Consider the following 24,809-nt stretch of genomic DNA (forward strand, 5'->3'; position numbering starts at 1 on the left):
TGAAAAAATTTATTTCAGATCTCCATATTCCTAATATTACTAGTCTGCATTTGTATTATTTTGACTATGAAAAAATTTATTTCAGATATCATAAATGTGTAAACATTTAAAGATATATAAAACTTAATTCTTAACAGTATAATTTTTTTTTTTACTTTCTAAAATTAAGTTTTTGCTACAAAAATTTAATTTATCAAAAATATATTATTACAGTTTGGAGCGTGATTTTTATCAAGAAGAATCTTATTTTAGTGATCTACAAATGGAACAACAGAGAGGAAAGTGCTTTTAATAAATGTAAAAACGGCCTGCCATAGTCCCCTTCAAATAAACTTACTCATTAACTCGAGCAGCAATCTTCTTCTTTGCAGCTGTAACGCCGTTTCTTTCTTCTAAACACATTCTCATTTATTTTATTTTTTTGCATTTCTGCATTAAACTCTCTAGTTCCAGCGAGGTGAAATAGGCACTTCCTGTTGCCTATTGATAATGGCTTTTCATTCTTGTTACGCATGCGCTTAACTCTGAGTGGTTCAAGTTAAGATTGATTGAACTAATTGATAGCAGCTGTTGTGAAACCGAACACTGAGTTCTCTACATTAGGCTAGATCAATTCAGAGTTGCAGATTTGAATCAGAGTTTGTTAAACCTGCTTCGTGAAACGCATCCCAGGTTTGCTCCTTTTGTTCGTCTGTTTGGCATATTTTCAATCCCATAGATTACATCATCGACGGCCTTATTTCTACCCTTGTCTGCAGCAGACGCCATTGATGAGGGCATTCTGTACAAATCCAAGCTTGGAAAACTGGTTAACTTTGAGTTGTAAAACAGAAATAGACACTGCATTTGTATACATAACATCCAGACTCAGTCAAAATAAAGGCTTCAGTTGGTAAGAAGACAGCGTTTAATATCAACCTACGGTAAGGAAAAGAGAATTTATAAGAAATATTTCCCAATCCTGATAGGTTTTCAATCTTTAAATGTGACTAGGAAATAAGCTCCATGTTTCCAAGGAGGTGCAGCAGGCATTACTAATGCTACAATTGTTTAATTTCAATTCAGCAGAAGTAAGGGTTCTGTCTTAAAAATTATCTAATATTTTTCTGTCAGTTTTATTTTCTGGCTTAAGAGCACCGATCCATTTTTGTACCACTTTGTGAGTGACCCTGCATTACTCCCTGTTTAGAGGAGAACTGATAACCGTCGAATAAGACTGCTTGTGCGCTCACTCCCTCGAGGAAAGCTGCCAGACGCAGAACACAAGGTGGTGTGGAATGAAGTGAGAGGGGCCAAAAATCTGTGGAGTTTGGCAGCGTGGAGGGCGCGCGTCAAGTGCTGGTTAAAAAAAAAAAGGACTGTGTCTGTGTGCGTATGCAGACTCACCAGGGAATGTCTCTTTACGTGCTCCCGGCGGGTGAACAGCTTGCCACAGATGTCGCAGCTGAAGGAGCGCACACCTGAGTGGATGATCAGGTGCCTCTTGAGTGTGCGGCGGTGCTTGGCGATGTAGTTACAGTGCGGGCACTTGAGCTTATTGAGGGCTAGGTGTGAGGCCTCGCCTAAAGGGAGACAAACAGAAGAAGATCAACCAGAGTCCGACTGCATATTCCAAAATGATGCTTTAATTTAAACTATCAGGAGGTTTGTTCAACCCAATAACAAAGAGAACAGGACTATTATCATAAAAGCTACATTTTAAGTTTGTAGTCCTAATGAGAGAGGGGTGCATCAGGAACTGATATCCTGTTTATCTAATCAGCGGAGAGTAGAAATGCGGTGACCATTACTGCAAAACCAAACCACAAACTGAAAACATACATTAAACATCATTTGGTCCGAGCTATGGACGGCTGAAAAACTGCTAAGACACAAATTAAATCAATAAATCCTTCTGTGTTCTTGTTGCTATGTTACGGGTGCCCTGCACCCAAAGAGTCACCACCGCCTAATGCTAATGAGGAAGCATGCTATGTGAAAGCACACCTTTTTGTTTCATGTTCCGATTTTGACATTCCGTCATCAAATTTATGAGGGTTTTTTGGGGTTTTTTTGTAACAAAAAGAAAGTTATAAAAATGTAAACATGAGAAATGTGCATGCTTTATAGGCAACCAGATAATGTGCAGCAAGCCTGCAGGGACGTGTCAGTGAGGACTGTATTGATCCTGAAAATGCTTTCGTGATAGTCTCCATGTTGGGAGAGAGGGGGTAACAGGGCAGATCCCTTTGTTTAGGCCAGAGAGAGCAAAACAGAGGCGTTGTTAAGGTAGCCTGCCAAGGGGCGAGGAGGGGGGATGGTTGATGAGAAGCAGGTCACCTGTGTATTCCTCCTGTGTGTGTCGGTTTGAAACGCAGCTGAAAAGGAGCTGCTAAAAAGAGGTGCTAAAGCTCTTCATTTGAAGAGAACCGCTTTATCTTCGCTACGTTATCGCATGCATCAAGCTAATAAGTGATCAGAAAAAGGTTGATATCAATGCTTGTTAACAGATGGAGGGAGTTCCTTGATTTTATAAGAAGTTTTTTTTTCTGAAATGGGATTCATGATAATTAAAGGAATCTTCACAATTCCTATTAAAGCTTTTCCATGACATGTTTGATCCAAGATAAACAAATGAATCTCCACACATATTATGTGTAGGTGCTTAAAAAAATGGAAAAGGACATATCAAGCAAGGCTGGTACTGTATCAGACACGCTCTGACAAGGGTTAGGTTATTGTTCTTGTGTGGGTGTCAATACTCCCAGAAACACAACATAAGAAAAAGCAACAAAAAAGAAATTTGTGCTTTTGGCAGAGTGTAATTTGGCTTTTTAATATATAACACAAATTCCTCTCACTGAAGTAATAATTTACCAGTGCAACCAAATTAAATTACTACAGCACTGTTTAGGACACCCAACACATTTTCCCTCCATCTCTGTTATACATGTTTATTGCTTACTATATAAATAAAACATGTCCCAACCCTTTTCTTGTTTTTACAATTTTAGTCACATTATTTATCGAGTAAATGTTGTGAATTGCCAACATCTTACAATATAAAACTTAAACTAAAAAATGGTTTGTGATTAATAAAAAAGAAGAAAAAAAGAAAAACGATCCCAATAAAAAAAAAAAAGTTGTTCAGCGCTGAAACCTGATCCTGATTGGCTAAAACGCTCTGCATTACTGCCACCTTGTGGTAAGAGTCTAATGTTACATAGGACATCACCTTAAGAGGTGATCGCTTCTAGATAAACTACGAGCAAGTAAGTGATGTTCTCGCCCGCCCTCATTGGGCACAGTTTGCCAGCTTGCTGGCAGGTCTGCTAACATAGATGCTAGTCTTTGGTTAGCTGGGCTACATTGACCTGGTTCTACTTTGTTATATTTTTTGTAGCTTGAATGTAAAAAAAAAAATTAACACCAAGATGAAACTCAGCGCTACGTCTGACATGACTTCAACCTAGTATTCCTATTGATGCAGAATCCTTTAGTGGTGACATTGCAATCATAATCATGTCAAAATTTAAGTATTGATATGCTACTCATTTTTAGTAGACCCTCTAGATGATCTGTTGCTGCATCATTTTTGAATTTTTGTTTTAGAGAAACTTAATAGTTTTGATGAAAAAGTGACAGTTAAGACCTTTAAAATATTAATATTTGCATAATTTCTCATTTTTTTTGTAGCTATAGTGGTATTGATTAGAATTTAAATAATAAATAATCAACCCACATTTTCCCATTCGTTTTATAAATGCTTACACAAGGCTCCCACTGGTCTCTAACCTCTAACATGACAGTCACTAAAAATATACATCAGCTGTGGGCATTAAGAGCATTTAATCCACGCAGTCCTTCGCTATAGCTGCACTGCACACACTGATCACTGCAGGAATGACTGTAATGCAATGTGATGTACAGCTCCGGTTTAAAGGAATCACAGATTTGCACCAAGGAGGTCTCTAACTTTTTTTCTATTATAAAGGTAAACTAAGTGTGAGCATCCACTCTTGTTGAATACCGTGATGATGGTGATATTAAATATGTTTTTCCCCCATAATTTTAACCCTAAATATCAGCTCTCTGTGATCTTCAGCATCCCATTCACTAACATTCATATAAGCCATTTGTTTATAAAGTCTATTAAACTAGCAAATTGAATAATTGTCCTGCAGAAATTACATTGTTAAAAAGAAACTGCATCCAAATCAGTCTTTTGAGATTTAATTTAATGTGCAACTAGGATTGGATAACAACTTAATATCAATAATAGGGCTGAAACAACACTGGAAAAAAATCTAAATCTAGGTAAGTAATTTTTTTCTTAAAATAACTGTAATTGTTTTTGGATTGAAGAGGTAAGAGAGACGTTTTGCCAATGGACAATTTACACTTAAAATAGGAAAACACAATTGCATTGTCTTATTTCAAGTGCATATTATCTAATTATCTTATTTTAAGAGTAAAAATACTAATTCCATTGGCAAACTATCTCATTTACCTACTGAAATTAAAGCTAAATACACTTAATTTAAAGAATTTTTACTTATTTCTAGATCCTTTTTCCAGTGAATTCATTCCATTAATCGATTATTGAAATAACCATCGACTAATTTAGTAATCACTTAATGGTTAACTGGAGTATAGAGACTCTAAAACATGCCTTTAGCTGACAGAGCAACCCCCTTAGTGCAGAAATTATACCAAGATTGTAAAAAAAATAAAAATAAAAAATAAAAAATGTAAACCTTTTGCATTTTAGATTAAAAAAAAATTGTCAATATGAACAATGAATAATCCTGAACTAAAGTGGAAAAGTTCTAGTTTTACCTAGTTTAATTTTGTAAAAGTCTACTTTCCGAAACCTGTTGCTATCCGATTATTAATCAGAAAAATTATCGACTAGATATCGACTGGATGAATATTTCTTTTTGATTATGTTCATGGTTGGGAATCCAGCTTCACAGCAGAAGGTTGAGCTAAACATACTCAAAATGTGCAGGATAATCTTTGAGCGCGCCATTTCACTTTTCTTTCACCAGTTCACCACAGTTCTTCCAGATGTCCACACTTACTTTTCCTTTTCCTCATCATATTCTCCTTCTTTCCCATTGCCTGGCTTGCCACAGATTTGCCTGTTGTGTCTAAAAGTTGCTCGCCGCAGTGACCCAGACTGACAAAGCTCATTGGCTAATTTGTGTCACGTGCAGCCTGGTCACATGCGCTCCGGACGGCTTTACCATATTAACAGGAGAAGCGGCGCAAGTGATGTTAGACACCGTCGTTGGACATGCGGTAATTTATAAATGTTTCAAATCAGGTTGGGTCCAGATTAGCCAGCAGGTGGGTCCGGATCACGGTCCAATAATCCGTGACTTCTGCCCTAAAGCATCAAAGATTTCAAAAACATTAACAGTTTATTAAATCTCAGACCCATCAGCACACATTTACTGTAAATGTTGAAGAGATGAGAAAAGACGATGAACAGGAACCATTGTCACACGACATGAACAAACGGTTTCTGCCTTTCGGTTGCAGCACCGGTTAGTCGGGGTGACATCATGTCATGTCTGGATGTAGGTTCTGAATTTCAAGGTGAATAGAAAGTTGTCTTAGCAAACAATGCTGATGCTTTTTGAGGTTGTTTTACACCAAGCACTTTCTAAAAACATGGACAACGGAGACAATTTTGGTTCTTACCTGTGCTTTGTATGATTATTTGAACACCATGAGGCAGAAGGAGGCCCATGGTTCATTGTTCATGTTTGCTCTGCTGTGTCAACTAACAAAGCACTGGAGGAAATGTTCCCCCTGAGATAATGCCGTGTTTTTAGCTGAGGGATATTTTCTTAAGATTAACGCCTTTAAAACCAGTTTAACTACGACAGGACTTAATGGTTTAAAGGAGATGGATGTAAAAGTGAGAATCAAATCTGTTAAACAAAAATCTTTCAGGATTTACTAATCGAGCTTTGCTCGCAGATTAAGCTGTACTCTAGAGATTGGCACCTTACCATTCTCCCAGGACTCCCCTTGCTGTAAGTCTTGCATGATGCTATACTGGATCTGATTGGCCAGCTCTGGGAAAAAGGGAAGGAGGGGGACAAGGGGGGAGGGAGGGAGAAAGAGAGATGAGAGGTGGGTGAGAGCCTGTGGGGGATGCACACCTCATGATGTTCTGTGTACACAGCAGCCAACCACCCCCGCTCGACACAAAGGAGGTTCCAGAGAACAAAACAGGCAAACAGAAACTCATAAAGCCTACTGTATGTAAAGCGGCGGTTCCCAAGACAGCAACAAGCTAACGAGGTTTCTTGCAGGGTGGGGGTTAATTAGAGAATGACAGGGTAGAGCCTTCACACCGGCTCATCTTACACTCTGCTTTTGTAAGCACCTGTAGATCTGTGAGTATACCCTTCGTAAAGCATCGGCTCTTAGAGCCCATTAAAGACACACCCCTATGAGAGAGTGTGTGCGTGTGTTCCTGCTCCCTAGGTCAATATTTGGAATAGTGAGGACAGCCCTAGTGCATTAGAGTGGATTAGAGAATGAAGGGACTGCCCCTGGCAGCTTTGCACCTCTCTGGGACTGGGGGGGTGGGGGGTTATTGTGTATGGGTGTGTGCACTTTAGAGGCCGGTGCTCATGCAAATGCCCACCTGCTCTAGGTGCCTGGGCAGATACGATCCTTTAAACAATCCAACAGTCCTGTTGGGAGCAGTCATAGGAACTCCCCAGTTCTAAGTGTTGGTGGTGGGCTCAGCGCAGCGACAGTAAAAACATTTTAATCCCGTAAACCATTTTTAGCTGCACTTGTCTATTAAAACAATGTTTTTAGTTAGCAATTGTCTGCCTTTTTTGGGTAGGGTTGAAGAATAAAGCTTCAAAAACAAGATTTCATCAGAATAACAAATATCCTGATGTCACCAAGATATCAATAAAGATGTCAGACGTTCTCAATCCTGCAGGTCTCTAATCACCATAACCAGATTAAGGATGCAAGCCCCTAGAGCTGAAGATGCAAAATACAATCGATTGCTAGCTACACTTCATCGCCAAGGTTTTCAGGCCTTGTAGTCATGAAAACGGAGCAGCGCAAATCAAACTGGAGCTAAATGAAAGCCAAAAGCATGAGATCACAGGCACAGACGGAAACATGCAACAGAGACGTTAAACTTATGCAAATACAGCAAAACAAAAAGGCACTTTTCAGTGAAAAATCTTCCCCATCAGCTAAAAGGACTAAAATCTGTCTAACATTTAAAAAGATGCTAGACCTCCTCACAGTGATGTCACTGTCATGAATCCTTTAAGCAACTGAAAACAAAAGGGAGAGAGAGAGAAATGCTGTCACAAACTGTGAACTCTGAAGTAACGTCATGTCTGAAAATGGAACAAGACAATTGGGTTGAAAAATAACATTAAGTGGGTTACAAGTCCTCCACAGCAGGAAAGTGGCTTCAGTTATACTGAGCTTAGGCTTTTTATCACCAAGGGCATGTAACAGTTTATGAGACCAGACAGGAGTTTATTTACCCTTTGCATGCTGGGAAAGTGTGAATTACCACACGCACATTAATGTGATTAGGCATCAACATCTTGTCCAAACTTAATACGGTTTTTAAAAAATCCCCGTAAAGCGAATAATGGTGATGCTCTGCTCTAAGTAAAATTTATCTTCTCCAAGAGAACCTGACAGCCTGTCTTGCCAAGAAGACCCTAAGGACCACTTAGAAATGATTCTAAATGAATTGTTTCGTACTAAAGGGAGATAAAAGGGACCTATAAGACAGAGCTACAGACAGGTCACATATAATCTCCACTAGGAAGGTTGTTTTTATAGTCTTTGATAAAAAAAAATGTAATAAAAAAAGATAATTTGAATCAAAGTGCACAAGTAAATTCAAACTGCTTTTGATGCTTACAAGAGAAAACATTATTTTTACTAAGAGCATCATTAATGCTTTCTTTTTTCAGCACTCGCAGGGGTTAGCAGAATATGGGTGATTTTTACTGTCAGCGGTTGTGGTGAAGAGGTAACAAGTTTATATTTAAAATTAAATGCTACACTATTGGAAAACATAACCCTGCTTCATAATGAGACCACATGGTAGAAGGATAGAAAACAGTGCCTAGAAGTCAAAGTAGTTGAGGCAAACACTGAAAAACCAAATCTAACCACACACAAAAAATCTCCCCACTTCATTTATTAATCCTAAAAAACTATTTCTGTTTCTGCTGTTGTCTGAAATATTGGTTATATTAGATATTATGCCTGATTAAACTAAACTAGTAAACAGCATTCTGCAGCTGGAACATATTTATCAGCATCCAAGAACCACCAGCACACACTGAAGCAGGGTTAGTCTGAAGCAAACGTGCCACATGAAGAAAAAGGGGAAGGAAATTCACCCTTTTTTTAAAGCTAGTTTGCACTGTTTGTCGTGTCGTTCCAAATAGGTTTAAAAGCTGTAGTAGATCTGTTCCCTGTGATGGGAAGATGTTATCTTGTGAATTTGGAAAATATTCCTAACAGTGTTCCTATGAGGATAATATCCCCAGATGTAAGAGATGTAATGTAAAGAAGTATACAGTTTTCAGCAGGGTTTCTCATATGAGTAGCTGGTTCCTAAAAAGTTTACTCCCGCTAGGCGACTTGGAGCCGACCGACGTGTTGCAGCTTATCCTATCAGGCGACCGTCTCTACACTAAAACTGACACTGTTCAGCTTAGAAAACATTTCTATAAACTCCTTACCAACACATCATTTTACTCCAGCACCTTTAAAAAAAAAATCTCAACTTCAATTTAAACCAAAAAATTTTGCACAATTCTCCTTTTGAACTTTTAAGGCAATAACAAATCACTTCCAAACCCATCTAGGGGAACACATCTCTATGAACTTGTGAGTTTTTCAGCTTTTCAATATCATTGATATGCTATAAAGGAACAAACACTATTTTAACCCAAGTGGCGTTTATTTGACTACCAGCCTATACGTCTGAATTTTTAATTGGGGGGGGGGGAATGATCAACAACAACAAAAATAAGTTAACCGAGCTTAGCACCTACAGTTTGTGAAGAAAAGATGACTTGGACCTTATCAAACCTAAAAAAAAAGACTTTCCCACTCTTCCAGTAGGACCAATACAACACACTGGACCTCTTCATGCACACGCATTACTAGAGCCAGAGGAAGAGTTGGAGGCACTAAGAGCATTCAAGTGCATTTAGGAAGGCCTGGGGGAGCAACAGTTTCCCCTGCTTCCTTCATTATCCTACATCAGGGAGGCCTTTGCTCTCAAACACACTGAAAGCAGTTCTCCATTTCTACACACCCTTTGTGCCGCACACATCTCCTCCCTCTGTCCATACCACTTCACTTAATATGCGATATTATTACAGGCTAAATGGGACAGGCCGAAGGAGGCGGTTTGAGCAAGGAGATTACCAAAGGCACTGAATGTACATGCGGGATATAATGAGCAGACCAATATAAAGATAAAGTGATATAGGAAGGAAGGATAAGTGTACAATGACAAAAAGAATATCTTATCAGCAAAAAAAAAAGGCCTAAACACTAAAAACATGGCTTTTAAATAACATATTTTATACAGAGGGGCAAATAAACCAAAATAAACCTCAGCAGACGTTCAAAATACATACAGCGTCATGCAAATCAATAAAATCTCCCCCAAACTACAACGCAACTGCAAAATGAACCATACCAGCATTACATCACACAATCAGGGTTACATTTAATAAAATCCAGCTAAGATAAAGTAATAATTGGAGAAAAAAAAAAGTCCATTAATAGCAGAAAGTAGATGGGACAGGGAAGGTATCCTGCAGGTTAACAGGCAGTTAGCACTGCCAGACACATGAACCAGTTCTATTATGATTCCTGACCACCTTTGCAGAATCAGTCACAACACTTGAGAAGCACAGTGTTATAGAGTAGGAGTAGAGCACCCCAACATGGACTTTTATGGCTAATTTCCTGCAGTTTTAGTGAGAATACCCTAAATGTGTTGACTCTTTTATAACCCTTCATTCCTTTAACAACATTTTTGAAATTCTTGTATAATCTGCACAAAAAAAAAAAGATACACAAAACGGCACAAATCTCAAATGTTAGTCTGCATGACATACTTCTCTGACCCTTCTGTGACCTCGGCCATTGTTAATCTTTAGGTACTGGAAGCTTATGTAGTGGAGGCTACTTAAACATGCAAAGGACATTAAAATAAACACCCTGCCTTTCCTGCTGTCTCTTTCCAGAGCTCCTCATTCACAGATCAGATGTATAAATATGACCAATCCAAACCTATGCAAAATATATACATCCTCACAGGTATATATAATAAATATGCAAGTGATTTTAATGTTTCCAGGCTACAGTAAAAAGATCCACCTACTGCAGTCCAAGGTAACAACTGGTGAACCAATAACAGGGCGCTGTAGGCCAAGGCCCACTGATACACAATCAGAGCTGCGCCGTTCGATGATAACATTTAAGCTGTTTATTGATACGAAAAGATGTCTGAATACTAAGAGCATAAAGCTGTGTAGTTTAAGGAGCTTTAAGCTGCAAAACTACCGTTCCTTAATTTTTTTTTATTCTATACCACCCAGATCCTAATGTCAATATTGTTTCCAATATTTTATAAAATCCTGAGTGTTTAGGAGTGAAATATTTACCAATGTGTGTTTTATTCTTCGTTTAAACAAATCTTGAAAGTTGGAGTTTGACCTGATAAAGCAGATGCAAGATTTTTAACTCACTTTTTGGAGAATACTTTATTTTCTGAGCCAAAAAATGGAAAGAAATATGAGCATCAATGTTTTGTCTGACATTGACTGGACCCATAACCACAGCAGCTGTATAGGTAGAATAACTCAAGTTTTTAAGTGGAATTGAAAGATGAAGGAAGAATTAAAATACCATTTATAGCAAAGATGCTTTTATATTTCTTCGAATTTTGTTAAAACTTTGTTTTATTTCTCAGATTCTAACTTGAAGGATTTCTCGTTCTGAGAACAACTTGATGCCAGACACCACCCAGTGACCCAGTGGAGTCATACGGCTCAGTGTAAACTTTGACCTACTCGTTATTAGACGCGTAATCACAATATTATGGCTTAATGGCGTACGGTTCATACTGTGTGAAACAGAAATGCCCCACTCATGTTATGTGTTGATCAGAGTTCACACAAAACAAGAATGTTCATCCTTACCAGCATTTTCTGAGAGTGAGGAGAAGTCCTCTCTGGGATAGGAGGCCGGTGGCTGGATGAACATCCCCTCATCGAATCCCTCTTCAGGCTCTGGCTGGAAGTTGTAGACGAATCGCCTTGTGGTGGTCTGTTTTTTCCTCCGCCCACTTCCCGCGGCAGCATCCGTCGCCTCTCGCTTCATCCCGGTGGGTGCTGCCGCGGTGCCCCCCGCGACCGGCTCGTTCCAGACGAAGACCTGCGTCTGGTTACTCGTCGCCCGGATGTCGTTGGTCTCTGCAGAATCAGATGAGGTGTCGTTGTGGTGGGTCCAGTTCCCGGAGGCCCCAGGGGTCACAAGGGCACAGCCCTCGCCCCCAGCCGCCGTCACCTCCACGTCGCTGGTCTCCTCCTTCACCCTACTGTTCACATCATCTTCATCAATTGCATCCTTGCCCTGGTTGCTGCTCGCCTTGATTGATAGCTTTGAAAGGATACTCGTGGCCCAAAAGTTGGATGGTTTGCGGTCCAGCCCTTTCTGTCCATCTTTGGCCACCGTTTGCCTCTTGTTGTAGTCCACCACCACCGAATCAGGAGCCTCTTGCTTAATGCTAATATTCAGGGCATCCTTTATAAAAGCCCTGCACGACTGAACAACCTCCGTCATCTGGAGGTAACTCGCAACAGTCATCACCTCAATGGCATTTTGGCTTGTGAGCAGCAAATTTCCCGAGTAGAGAAAGTCGAGGATGACGGAGAAGCCCTGCACGGCAGCAATGTCAAGGTGTGTGACAGTGGCTTGGTCCTGCGCCTCGCTCTTGGTCAGACAGTAGAGAGTTTTGAAGTAGCGGCTGCCCGCCACCAGGATGTTCTTGTGTGCGCGGAACACCTGGCCTGAGACGACTATGTTGACATCACAGAGGATGCCACTTTTACGCTGTTTGTCCAACTCTTGCAGAAGCTGGTAACAGTAGGAGTTTTCGTTGGGCTTGTTGCGATAGTCGTCCTCTGAGCAGTTAGTGGAGGGGCTGGTGTTGTCGGATGGTCTCACAGTCTCCTTATAGCAGAGAGGGGGAAGAAAGGAAAACATTAGTGGAGTAATTTTGTTTAAAAAGCAACAGTTTTTTTTTTTTTTTTTTTTTTTTACAAAATATCAAAGAAAACTAAAACTACAATTTAACAACAAAAATACACCTGAAACAGCCACTCACAGCGTTCCATAATATACATTTAAAGACAGCAGAGACATCTAGAATTAACATAAAAAAATAGGGAGGATTAATTCATATTCACCCAACATTTTTTTTTATAATTTTATCTCGTCATCTCAGTATGCATCATATTCAACAGTATTATTAAACCCGAATTAACATCTTGCAGAAATATAGAGACAGAAACAGGTTTTATCAGTCTGTTTACATACACTGGAAATATGCACACACATCCCCTTGGCTCCCTATCCGACACCACTGCACCTGCCTTAAAGAGGTGAAACAGGTTCAACAGGCTACAGTTAAGAGGGGGGCAGGTAGGAATGAGGCAACGAAAGACATTACTTTAAGGCTTGGCCGTAAACAGCCGTATAATCAAATCGTTTCCTCAAACAAACTTTAACCTCAGAGCACAAGATAAAAAAAAAAAAAAAAAGAAGAAAATACATGCCTTCATTAAGAAGTTATCTAACAGTTTAACTTGTATTTTTTTTCCTTCATGTCTTTCAGGTATTTATGCTTAAATAAATATTTTAAAACCTTTCCCAAAAAAAGGCAGTGAACATGTTCAAACTTGCTTGATTTTGCGATTGAAATCAGAGATCGGGGTTAAAGTGATAACAAAGATCGGCTTTCTTGGATACTTTTCAATAGACGTTTGACTCCTGAAAAGCTTTTTTTCCAGGTTGAGTTAAGAAGAATTGATAAGGCCTGATATGATTCATTTAGGAGGAGGTCTAACAACTGTTTTAAAACAGAAACATGGGAGAAAAGCTGGTAAAGACCTAACCTGTAACACATCAAACTCATCCTGGCATTCATACAGCAGGATTAATGGGTAGATGAGTGGCGCTGGGGTAAATAGCCAGCATGATATGCTTCCTAAATACACCGCATCATTATAACCCACAAAGGTTGGGTTGTAGTGAATCCTTAAGTGCTTTTACAACAATAGAAAGCTTTTTTTAAACAGAAGGACACATGGGGGGAGGGTTTGTTTGTTTTCCTTTTTTTTTGGTTTTTCCTACATAATACACACAAGCGAAACATAGATCTCTGGCTCATTTTCGAATTGCACAGCAGATGTCCTAATCCAGAATAATTCACATTGCTCTGGCCTTGCATTTTTGTCCCCACCCACAACCATTGCTTGCATGCACACGCACAGGGAAAAAAAAAACAAAAAAAAATCAAGCTGCCCACACGTACACACAGCTGGGGTTTTGGGCCCTCGTAATTCAGATTAAATCCATTTCTCAGAGGTCCCCACCCAGCCCCCACCTACCCACCACCCACACTCCATCCACACTGCAGCTCTTGTCCAGGGCAGCCTGGGCACAGAGGGCTGTATGGAGGGGAGGGGGGGGGAGCTTATCGGCCTCTGCCACAGCTGGAGGGGGGGGGGAGAGATGCAGAGATGGGATAGAATAAAATGAGAGTCAGGATGAGGGAAGGATGATGTGAGTGGAGGTTGGGTGGCTGAGCGGATGAAAGAAAGAATGCAAAGACAAACTATTAGAGACTACAGATATATGTGCAAAGGTTTGTGGGATTAACATTTCTAAAAAAAAAAAAGTTAAAAAGAAAGTAGTAGGCGAAGAGAGAGAAATGAGAAACTGTTGGTGCGCAGATAACCGACACGCGCTAAAGGGCAGTGATTCAGAGAGGCGAAAACCTGAGCTTTTTGATAACAGGCAGAGAAGAACGATTGAAGCATAGGGGGACAGAAAGCCAGCGTGATAGAGAAGGAGTTGTTGGGTCACCCCATTTTAGCATTCACAATGGCTTGTGCTCTCCCCGAGGCTTATTGTTCACTCACTGTGGGCCTTTGTAAAAAGGCTTGGCACTCAACTCTCTTATTACACTGCAGCTCCTACTGACAAATGCAAAAAAGGAGCCCTGGTGCATGTGGGCGAGTCTGAGAGGTTGAACAGGGAGGATGAAAAATTATTCCATGATCTACACATCAAAGCCTCTGGAGGGATGCAGTCATCCTGTCGAGTACTACAGTTGAATATATATGCATGGTGAACTGAGAGATCGGCTGGTTAATAGAACTGGCTCAAAAATCGGATCAGTAAAAGCACCATATCCGAAGGCTATCGGATAAAAGCAAAGACAACTCTTCGGTGAAGAAGTTATTACTGTGGTAAGAGGAGTAAAAGTTAAGCATTTACAATACAGGGTGTATTTAAAAAGTTATCTTGAGGTAGTAGAGATACAGAAGCCTTTTTAAAATGTATTCGCCGACAAATCTGTAATACTTATGTCACGCCGGTGGGAGACGGACTGCCACTGCCACACGGGTAAAGAAACACAAATGGGAAGAAGTAGGATAGAAACAATGAACATAAGAGAGATGGGGGGAAACGCATTTTTATTGGGCGAGAAGATACATAAAACCACAAACCTTTGTGAAAATATTGAGTCTAAAATACCCATCCTCACACAAAAAAGGCTGAATATGGAAATGTTAGCAGACATATAGAAACCTGATACATTCAGCATTTTCAAATGAAGGCCTGCAAAGCTGGGTGCTAAGATTTATTATTTTCAAGATGACTTTAATCCAAACAATTACTATAAAAGTATTATTTGTGTTGAATCACATGCAGGGTAAAAACCTCAGGGATGGATAAAAATAGAAGCGGATGTTTAAAGCAATACTGAATGCCAATATTAAATGCTCCATACAGAATAAATGAAATCTATTAAACCCTTCCCCTGTTGTCTATGCTTAGATCAAAATGGAACCATCATTTTAACTACAAAAATCATTTGCCTCTGCTCCCGAAACACTAGGATGGCTGGATAAAGATAAAATATTTCATTTGTAATTCTAGCTCTTAAAGAGAAATTAGAGACTGCATTAAATCTGCTATGAACAGGTTTTACCTCTCATCGAAATTCTGAAGCAGCAGGGGAAAAAATAATCTTTTTTTTTTTTTTTTTTTTACACCTTAAGCTACTGTAATGTCCTACAGCCTCTGTAACTATCCTGGTGCTGGATAAGTTGCTTCAGCATCAGCGCCAGCATCCCTTCTCCAGATGTGCCACGTATGAGCTGAGAGCTTACAGAAAGCAGGAGATGAACCCTGTGCAGCAGATGCTGGAAACTGAGAGAGAATGCTGGGACCAAATCTACCTCTGCCAATGGAGACGTGGCCAAGTCTTTAAGCAACAAAGATAGAAAATTTGGACTAATAAAAAATAAAAAATACAGAAACCGAGATGCAAGAAGCTGGGCAAGATGAATACTTTTTATCTATGTCAAAGTTGATTTTTTTTTTTTTATCAGTTATATGCTGCTAAAAAGCTGGTTATTTACAGGTGCATTAACTGACTCAAGATGGCCTTAAACGTAAGCTCAGCACCACAGAACCAACACTCAAAGAAGTTCACTTCTACTTCAAGAAAGCAGACAGCAAACCCAAACAAACCACGAAGCCCAACAGATAGATTAGAAACTTTTAGACACACCATGAACACAATCATGTGACACAACTCTTGTCTGCCTGAAACATAAAGACCCACAGGAGCCACCTTTGTGTACCTTTAACACACACATCAGCCTCTATTTGAACACTCGTACCCCCACCACCCATACATCCCGTCCCATGACTAGCCCAGCCCTGAGGCCATCTTCACCACTCCACTAATTCTACTGCATCCTTCGCTATGCCTGCTCATGCTCGCTCAGACCCCCCCTCCACCCTTCTCACCCGACCCGTCTGTTCCCTAGATGCTAGAACAATATCGCTGTGTGCATTTGGCCCAAGGTGTGGGAGGGCTGCACCGAGTGTCTCCCTGAATCCTGACAATGCTAAAGAGCGGTGGTGGTGGGGGGGTGCCACAAGAAAGGGACTTTTTAACAGGAGGAATTCTCCCTCTGGGTTCACCCCACCCAAGCACCCCTGACCTGTGGCCCCCAATAAACATCCCATCTATCTGCTAGGCACCACGCTAAGGCGGATGCGTCTTCTTCTCCATTTGGGGAGACTGGCCTCATTATGAGTAAGTGTTTGTCATAACCAAATTTAGGGTGTGTGAATATGACTTAACAATTCCGAAAATATCTGAATTTCCTTTCTGAGAATTAACTGCAGTGATCTTATCTCACTAACATCAAGACCAGCAAAAAAAAGTGAGGTTTGTTAAAATATAAAAACAGTTTTTAATCTAATCTGCACAGAGCATATCTTATGAGCCGTGTGTTAGAACAAAACAAAATGAAATGCATAAAATTGCTTTAAAAAAGGGTTGGGATGATTAGAGAGGCTAACAGAAACATGGTTAAAGAACAGGTTGGGTTATTGAATTAAAGTAACAGGCCTTAATAACACAGGGCTCTATGCAACTTTGTACACACTTTATTACTCTTTAGAGGAAACAATAGCAAACAATAACACATCAAACCAATGATGGCTTTCTAAATATTTAGGTAAAAATATTCAAATTATATTTGATTTCAGAAAAGCAAGGGGTCTACTTTTGCCCTTGCTTAACCTTTCAAAACAGTAGCAGCATAGGAAGAATTAAGAACAACAGTCCCTTTTTTCCCCCCAAAGATACCCACATTTACTACAGCTGCCTGGGTGCACCGAGGCTAATCGAGTTAGCTTTAACAAATGCAGCCGAGGCCTGACTAACATCAGGAATGAGTGAAGAGAACAAGACGTGGTCTCATAACGCTATAATTCGCCTTTAATATGCTGCTCCACAATGCTGTCCAACTTATCATACTCAAAAACAAATAAATACAACGCAAATTAGTAATAGATCGTTAATAACTTCAAGGCAATAAGAGTTGAATTACACAAATTAAATGCAGAACCAGGACTTAGTTGTTCAGGAGATTCTGTAGTTGTGTCTGGGGTCCCTGTTGCTAGGGAAAAGCCACACCAAGCCCCTAATCCACTCTTACTGCTCTCCTTACCAATTAGGGATGTGTACAAGTTAGCGGATGACTTTAAGTAATTCTGATTAGGGACTGCGTGTACAAAGGAAGGGAACTAAATGTAGTAGTGAAATCCTCTCTGCTCACAAATTAGAGTCAAATAAGACCCTGATCTTAATTCTCCTGACAGCTCAGGCCATTGTCAGAGCATGAGGCACTACATGATCATGTTGAAGGAACAGTAAATATGGGCACTGATAGGTGAATCAACGTTTCAAACAGAGCAGCAAAGAGCTTGCTTATAAGAGGTCGAAGAAAATTGACTGTCGGTGTGCTGCCTCTGCTATAATAAAATTAAGAAACCAATAAAGAGACCTCATGCATATCAGCAATTAAATACTTAAACTATAAAAGAGGCTCAGCTTTTTTTTTTTCCAGTTAGCTGCATTTAGTATGAGGATACTGACAATAAATGTCTCCTTCTTTCAATCTTAGGGTGACTAACTAATCTTTATAGCCTGACATAAAAAGGAAGAAATCTCAAAGTCAGTTAGCATATAGCTAACACATCAGGAGGATTACCCTCAAAAGATGAGCATATCTTCTATGTAAGCTGGTTGGTGTTCAGTACTGATCATGTTTACCTGTACATGGGACTTTTAAGATGTGGGTCTTTTTTTCCATTCATAGTACATTGTGGGGAAATATTATGGCTTAACATGGGTCCATCCTCATTTCTTAAACTGGGCTGAGAAGCAAACTAAAACAACATGTAAAACAGTTTTTAGACAAAAGACGACTTTTACATCACATTCTAGCTACTTTTATAGCTATGTCTAGAATTTGTGAAAATTCAAAGCAAAAAAATAAAATTAAAAATATTAAATATGCAACCCTTGTTATGAAGTTTGGGCTCCAACTAACAAAACAAAATGACCCAGACTCATTACTACTTTGCTTAACTAATATTTATTTGACCAACCAAATGGAAAATTCAAGTCTCTAGCATAGATTTAAATGTTAAAGAATAAAAATTAAAGATCTGGGTCAATTGATGCTGTTATTACATGTTTACTAATGATGCACCAATCAGCATGAAAATTTCCCCTTGATTGATCCTAAATGTTTGTTATTGTTTTTTTTATCTACAGCAGAAGTTCAAACTGTTGCGAGGCACTTTGACATTTGTCTATGAAAATGTGTTTGTTTATATAAACTTGTTGTACTTTAAGTCTTTAAAAAATGGTATTTGGTAGCTTGAAAAAAGAATTTAACCAGTGCATATTTTATGCCATCATCACTTGTATAGAGAGGAAAGAAAATGCAGTAGTATAGCAGATGACTGGTGATGCTGTGCTACTAGATTACTAACATCTATTTCACTGATTCCTCCCTATTGTAAAGTGGCCTCTGGGTAAAGCAAGCTGTCAGGCTCTGGCCAGTATGATTTACTCCCCTCCTCTTGTTCAGCCTTGCAAGTGACACCATCTATGGATTTTGGGGGGTCATTCTCGCACAATGCCTCTAATTTAGCTCCCTAAAGGGAGAAGTAGGAGGAGGCTGGAGGAGGAAGAAATGCAGCAAAGGTCACCAGTGACTGCAAGGCAGGGGAGTTAGCATAAGGGGCGGAGGGGCTGGGTGAGGGGTGCGGCTCCCCAAAGGCTGTCAGGGTCGAGCTCTTGCCATTGCTTGACCTCTAAGCAAACCAGCATTCAAGAAAAATGCCAATAAAACAATACTTAATTCTATAAGACACAATTATCACATTATTATTTTTTATTATCACTACATATACTGCGATGCCTTCAACCTGTGGTGTAGCAGGTGGAAAACAAGAGCAGGTGCAACTTTTCTTACATTTTAAACGAAGAAGTTGCATTTTAAACAGTAATATATATATTTTAAACCATTTACAAGTGATTTTCTGTCGTTGGAGCACCTCGCCACCGTTAATGACCATCTACCTTTAGCTACACAGTAACGCCTAGGCGGCTAGAAAGCTAAGCTAGCTGAAAGCTAAGCTAAAAAAGCTAAACAATTAGCAAGGGAAGGGATTGGGAAGCTTATGTAAAAGCCTATTTTCGCGTTAGGTTTTTACTTTACAAACTGTATCGATCAAATTGATACCGAATACAGAGTTTGACAGTTGTCTGACAGGTATTTCATGTTCGGTAGGTAAACGGAAGCGGAGGCAGCTAATGTTACCTGTTTGGTGGGGTCATTTCTCCCGTGCTCGGAAGACAGGTGATGTCTCAGCAGCAAGGCCCGCTTGTAGTTTCGGGTCCCTTTGACGAGCTCGTCGCTGTTTTTAGTGGCAATGTTGTGGCACCAAGAACAAGACATGAGTCCGGTCTCTTGGCAGAATTTGAGCCATGGGAAATCTTGCAACCACGAAGCGTTGAACATTGAGTGTTTCTGAAGCAGCGTCTGTGGTCTCATCTCTACCCCAGATTTCCTGGAAGCGGTCTCGGCTCCCCTCGCAACGCTCCGAGACTCTTGTCCTTCTTCGGGGTTGTTGGTGGGACCGTTCCCGGCTGTCAAGCTATTCCCCTCCCTAAACCCGTTGTCCCCGTCACGATCGTCCCCGGCTGCCAAGCTGCCCCCTTCCGGGTCCTCTTCCTCCTCAGCTTCGGGCTCCGTGCTGTCGCTCACAGACCCCTCCACTCTCTTCTGCGACGGTCCCTTCGTCCCCAGATCCCTGTCCTCCTCTTGATCCAGCCTATTCCCGTTAAAATGTCGGTCTTGACAGGCCGGGGCCTCCCAGCTGTTACAGTTCCCCCCACCGATGCCGCTGGAACCCGTTAACCCAGCTGATCCACCTCCTCGGAAAGCTAAAGACCTGCGATTCCTCTCACCGGACATTTTTTTTCCTTCTTTAAATATATTACTATCTTCACTTTTTTTTTTACAGTTCCTACCCTACAACGAATAAACAGTGTATTTAAAAGCGATGTCTTTCCCCGAAAGAGATGGCCCCGCCGTCGTTTGTTTTCTCCGCCTGGCTCTCCCGGTGAGAGTATGTAGGTTATGCGGAAATAAATAAAGGTTTTAAACGCATAATGAATTTCAGGGTTCTAGCTGCGTCCGCGCAGGCCCCGCAGAGGTCGAATGGCAACGACTTCCTCCCCACAATGCACCTCGACCAGTGCGGGGGGGGCTGAGGAGGAAGGGGGACGGCTTTAAAGAGAGATGGGGGTGCTGCTGATCTGCAAGGGGTCCTTTGTATTTTAAGGCTGCACCCATTTTCCGCGTGCTTCTCTCTTTTTTTTTTTTTATTTACTTGTTTTCGCTCCTATAAATGCCAACAAGTGCGCCCCTCTTTAGCCCATGTTTAAAGCATTGTGACCACAGTGGTCATATGATTTCCAAAGCAATACATTACTGTAGAACTGTAAATAATATCAATGAAAATGTTTACATTTGCATTTTTAATTAATGTAATCTCCATGGGATAATCATCATTGGATATATATATATTATTATGATGGGGTGATTATGATTTAAATTATTATTATTATTATTATTTTTTTACAGTTAATGACACTAATCAATCCAAACATGAAAAAAGTTGACCGACTTTCAGCCCAAAATTTTATTATAGTGAAATATATTGATAAACATATATTGCTGATCAAAGTCCAAAGAGATTTAAGTTCAGTTTAACAAACATATAATAGAAATTTGATCTATTTATTGCTATATTTAATGACTTCTACTAATTATTAACAAAAGAAGGATTATGTCCCTGTATTTAAAATAATGTTTAGATATAATGATAATAATGATAACAATACAATTATAATGCTATATCAATGGTATTATCATAAAGGATAGTTTAGTTTATTTTGGACAAAAGAATACATGGAATACCCAAAAAAAATAAGTTAAACGAGAAATGAGAAAAGTCAGTGTGCCTTTTTAAGCCTCCACCTAAAAATAAAACATATGCAAATCATCTATGCAGATAATATATAATTAGGGACTATATACACCTTCATATGGTTAACAAATTCAGCAATTTGGTAAAAATATATAATAAAATATTAATGAAGGATAACGATATATATATATATATACATATATATATATATATATATATATATATATATATATATATATATATATATATATATGATGTATTTAAAACGTAAATGCACTTTCTAAATATCTGGTACACCTGCATTTAATAGATACTGTTAAAAAGATGTTTTCTCAGATTTCATGATAGGAGTCTTGATATGATGGAATCCATTCTGGTCGTACTGGAAAAGAATCTAAATCTTAATGGGATTTTCCAAGATCATTAGTGAAAATACTAATGGAACTAAAGCCATTTTGAAGCTTTTTAACATTTAAAACTTACTGATTCACACAAACACACACAGGGAGTTTAGGTCACTTACAGTAAAGCCTAGTACCAACCCACACATCTTCAGTTGCTGTAATATGTCTATGTTTCTGTTCCAGTCCTCACTTTGGAAAAAAAATTGTCTAATCATGACCAATCTGCTTTGTCTAAAGTATAATACCTAAATAAATATTTGTCTTATTGCTTTTCATGTATGATGAATAATGATTTATGTACTTTACAACATAACTTTGACTTTAAATCAAATGGAATGAGAACAATTTGACTTCTAACTTTTTACACAAAGATGAAAGTAACGATAAAATAAATTTATCTAATCAGAGTAATTGTACAATTAGTTTTGAGAATATTCTGTGAGCATAAAGTAAGGAATTCTTGACAGATCAAAATGTCCAGGAGGGGGTGCTATTTGACATTAGCCTTTCTCTTCCAATGTATACGCCTTCAGGTGTAATGCTTGATAATGGTTCTGCTTATGGCTCATCTGTTGTTTTTATTTTAAGGCACATTATGTGAACAAGAAAGGAATTAACTTAGTTTCTGGATACAATAATAATTTTTAATTATATTATTTTGAGGATGATGTCATCTGTTAACAGTGAGGATAAATAGCTCTATATTATAATCTTAGTAAGCACCAAATTCCTAGAAAATAAAATTTCACGAAAGTGTCCTGAATGAACCATTTCAGTGCCAATACACCTTTCCTCAAACAGCCTATTACCAATAAGTTCCTGGTAAGCATTGTGAAACTTCAGAAGATGACTGGCAAAGGAACACAGTTCCCTGATAGCTTTGTGTAATTATTCTATGCAAAGTAGAAAAAAAGAACACTCAAAAATAAAATCCCTGTAAAAAACTGTAGGTACCAGAAAATTCACAGCAAATTTTTTCCAAAAATAAATCTACTCTTTGAACAAATGTACTTTTTTTTTTAAGATCTTAACCATGCAAAATGTAATATTTGATGCTTAAATTGTTTGATATATACTTAATATGTATATTTTAAGTACGTTTATGAAATACAACGCAAAAGTTGCTCAAAAACTGATTTCACACACACTTGTTGCGCAGTTGACAGTCTAAAAACCAAACCCACGTGCGTTGATTTGTTTACACTCCTGCGTGCTGACGTCACCATCCAACCCCACCCCGTACGGCGGGCAGCCTGGCAACACGAGGACAGAACAGGAAGACCTTCCGTAGTCAAACTGACAACCTGCACACCCTGGACTTAAAAAACGAGCAAAACATCTGTCAGTCGCGCAATGGAGGGCGAAGAGAAAGGTAAACCATTTATCACATTTAACCCGCTCTTTTAGTATTGTTATTAGACTTTTTAAGCTGCTTGTTGTAACTTTAAATTTCTCAAACTAGCTAAAAAAGTTTGCTCTCAGGTTGAATCGCGTCGTAGGAGAACATATGTTAGGTAATGTTTATTTATTCACGTTAAAGTAACAACAGAAAGACTTTAAGGATTTTAAACTGCGACTCTTTTTTTAAAGTGTCAACTGAAAAAAAACAATTAATACGGAAGTCTAATATAAATGTCAGAAGTATTACTTTAAGCCAAAACATAAACGTGATGTGTTCAATGTTTATATTTAAATACGGAAATATGATTGACACGGGCTAAAAAGTAGAAAATAAACAGCTATTGCAATAAAATGAAAAGTTAAGAGTCGGAGGAAGTAGTCACACCTGTTTGACTGCTACCTTGTGTAAATGTCAGTACAGGGTCTGTTTAAGGAAAGCTCTCCTGTTGAAAACAATTGTTTTGGGTTCAAGCAAGGAGGGCTGAGAGATTTTTTCCTGCAAGATTTTTCCTCCTTTTAATATTTCTGCATCATTTAGATATTCAAATAAACTTAAACCTCTCCACCCATGAGAATCATTAGTCATTAATCATAGTCAGTATTAAATATCTGCAGAAAATAGCATTGTAAACCTGATCAGCTGATTAGAGGGGATTACATAGGTTGGTCAAGAGTTGTAAAATGAATCATTTCAATAATGTGAAGCTGTTTGTTCTGTATTTTTTTCAAAGTCTTGTGATCTTTATGATTAGAATCAACAGTTTAAGTATAAAAAAGACTGTAATTTAACAAGTGTAGCAGCCAACAAAAGGAAATAATTGTTCTTCCTCTCTGTTGCTGCATCACTTTAAATGTGGTTGTTCCCTTTTTTTGTAAATTTACACTGTTGTTGCAACAGACCTGAAGGTTGAGGTCTACTATCAGGCATCCAGTAATTCACTCTAGCTTCTTGTGGTCTGGTATGTACGGTGCAGTGATGCTCTCCTGAATATCCTTCTGTCTTGTTTAATTTCAAATTCTGAGCCAAAATTCACATTAGAAGAAGACAACGGTTGCTTAATTGTACAGCAATAATAAAAATCATTGCTAATTTCAAAATTGGCAGTGGTTTATTCTTTACTTTTTTGAAATATAAAGCATTTTTTTAATAAGGTCCCACAAAAAAGTGCTGGAGTAAAAATCAGGGTTTCTCTGGTTTAGAGGAACTTTTTTTATGGACACTGCAGGTCGGCTTCCTAAATTTTTCCTGAATTCAAAAGTTAGATCAATTTGGCTTTTTTTGAAGTATTTTTGTTAAAAATTGTTGGCTATGCCTGCCTATCATTAAAAACATGATTTGCTTCTATAGATTGGATACCTATATGTTTTATAGTTTTGTTTTTATTTTTGATGAAAGGCTTTTGAATCTTTTATCATTTTTTGGCTTTGATTTTTTTTTTGTTTTGTTCCAATGCTATTTGGGTGTGGTGTGTTTACTGTGGGTTAAAAAAACAAGCTGATCTCTAGACCTCTCTACATTAAGCCGTTCAATTTTTCTCCACATGTAGTCTTCTTTAAAAAAAAATGTTTTAGTATTTCAGATGAAGCCTTGTGTCTTTGCAGATTAATTGAAGAGGGGTTTTCAGGTTTAAGCAAGACTAAGATCAGTTAACTCTGGTTGGTTTCTAAGAGCCTCCTTTCCCTCTATTGTATGTGAGTCAGATGATCTTAATTATTTCTTTGTTGTAATTCCTTTAAAAGGAGGTTCTGCACACTTATGTTTGTGATTCACATGCAGTGGGAAGATGAACAAGGGTCCAATCAGGACCTCCTTCT

General features: G+C 38.9%; 2 protein-coding genes across 2 annotated transcripts in view; one reads left to right on the plus strand and one right to left on the minus strand.

Moving 5' to 3' along the window:
* Positions 1-20,432, minus strand: part of zbtb10 (zinc finger and BTB domain containing 10) — a 26,238-nt gene extending 5,806 nt beyond the window's left edge. Inside the window, exons 1-4 of the mRNA XM_015379632.1 lie at positions 19,515-20,432; positions 11,226-12,258; positions 6,003-6,068; positions 1,387-1,562 (exon numbers count right to left, since the gene is read on the minus strand). Coding sequence (XP_015235118.1) covers positions 1,387-1,562; positions 6,003-6,068; positions 11,226-12,258; positions 19,515-20,171 — 1,932 coding nt within the window. The 5' untranslated portion in view covers positions 20,172-20,432. The remainder of the gene's footprint in view (positions 1-1,386; positions 1,563-6,002; positions 6,069-11,225; positions 12,259-19,514) is intronic.
* Positions 20,433-22,842: 2,410 nt separating this feature from the next.
* tpd52 (tumor protein D52) overlaps positions 22,843-24,809 on the plus strand; it is a 25,545-nt gene continuing 23,578 nt past the window's right edge. The window contains exon 1 of the mRNA XM_015379644.1: positions 22,843-22,965. Coding sequence (XP_015235130.1) covers positions 22,947-22,965 — 19 coding nt within the window. The 5' untranslated portion in view covers positions 22,843-22,946. The remainder of the gene's footprint in view (positions 22,966-24,809) is intronic.

This window comes from Cyprinodon variegatus, unplaced genomic scaffold (genome assembly GCF_000732505.1).
Source record: "Cyprinodon variegatus isolate N-32 unplaced genomic scaffold, C_variegatus-1.0 Scaffold196, whole genome shotgun sequence".
Lineage (NCBI taxonomy): Eukaryota > Metazoa > Chordata > Actinopteri > Cyprinodontiformes > Cyprinodontidae > Cyprinodon > Cyprinodon variegatus.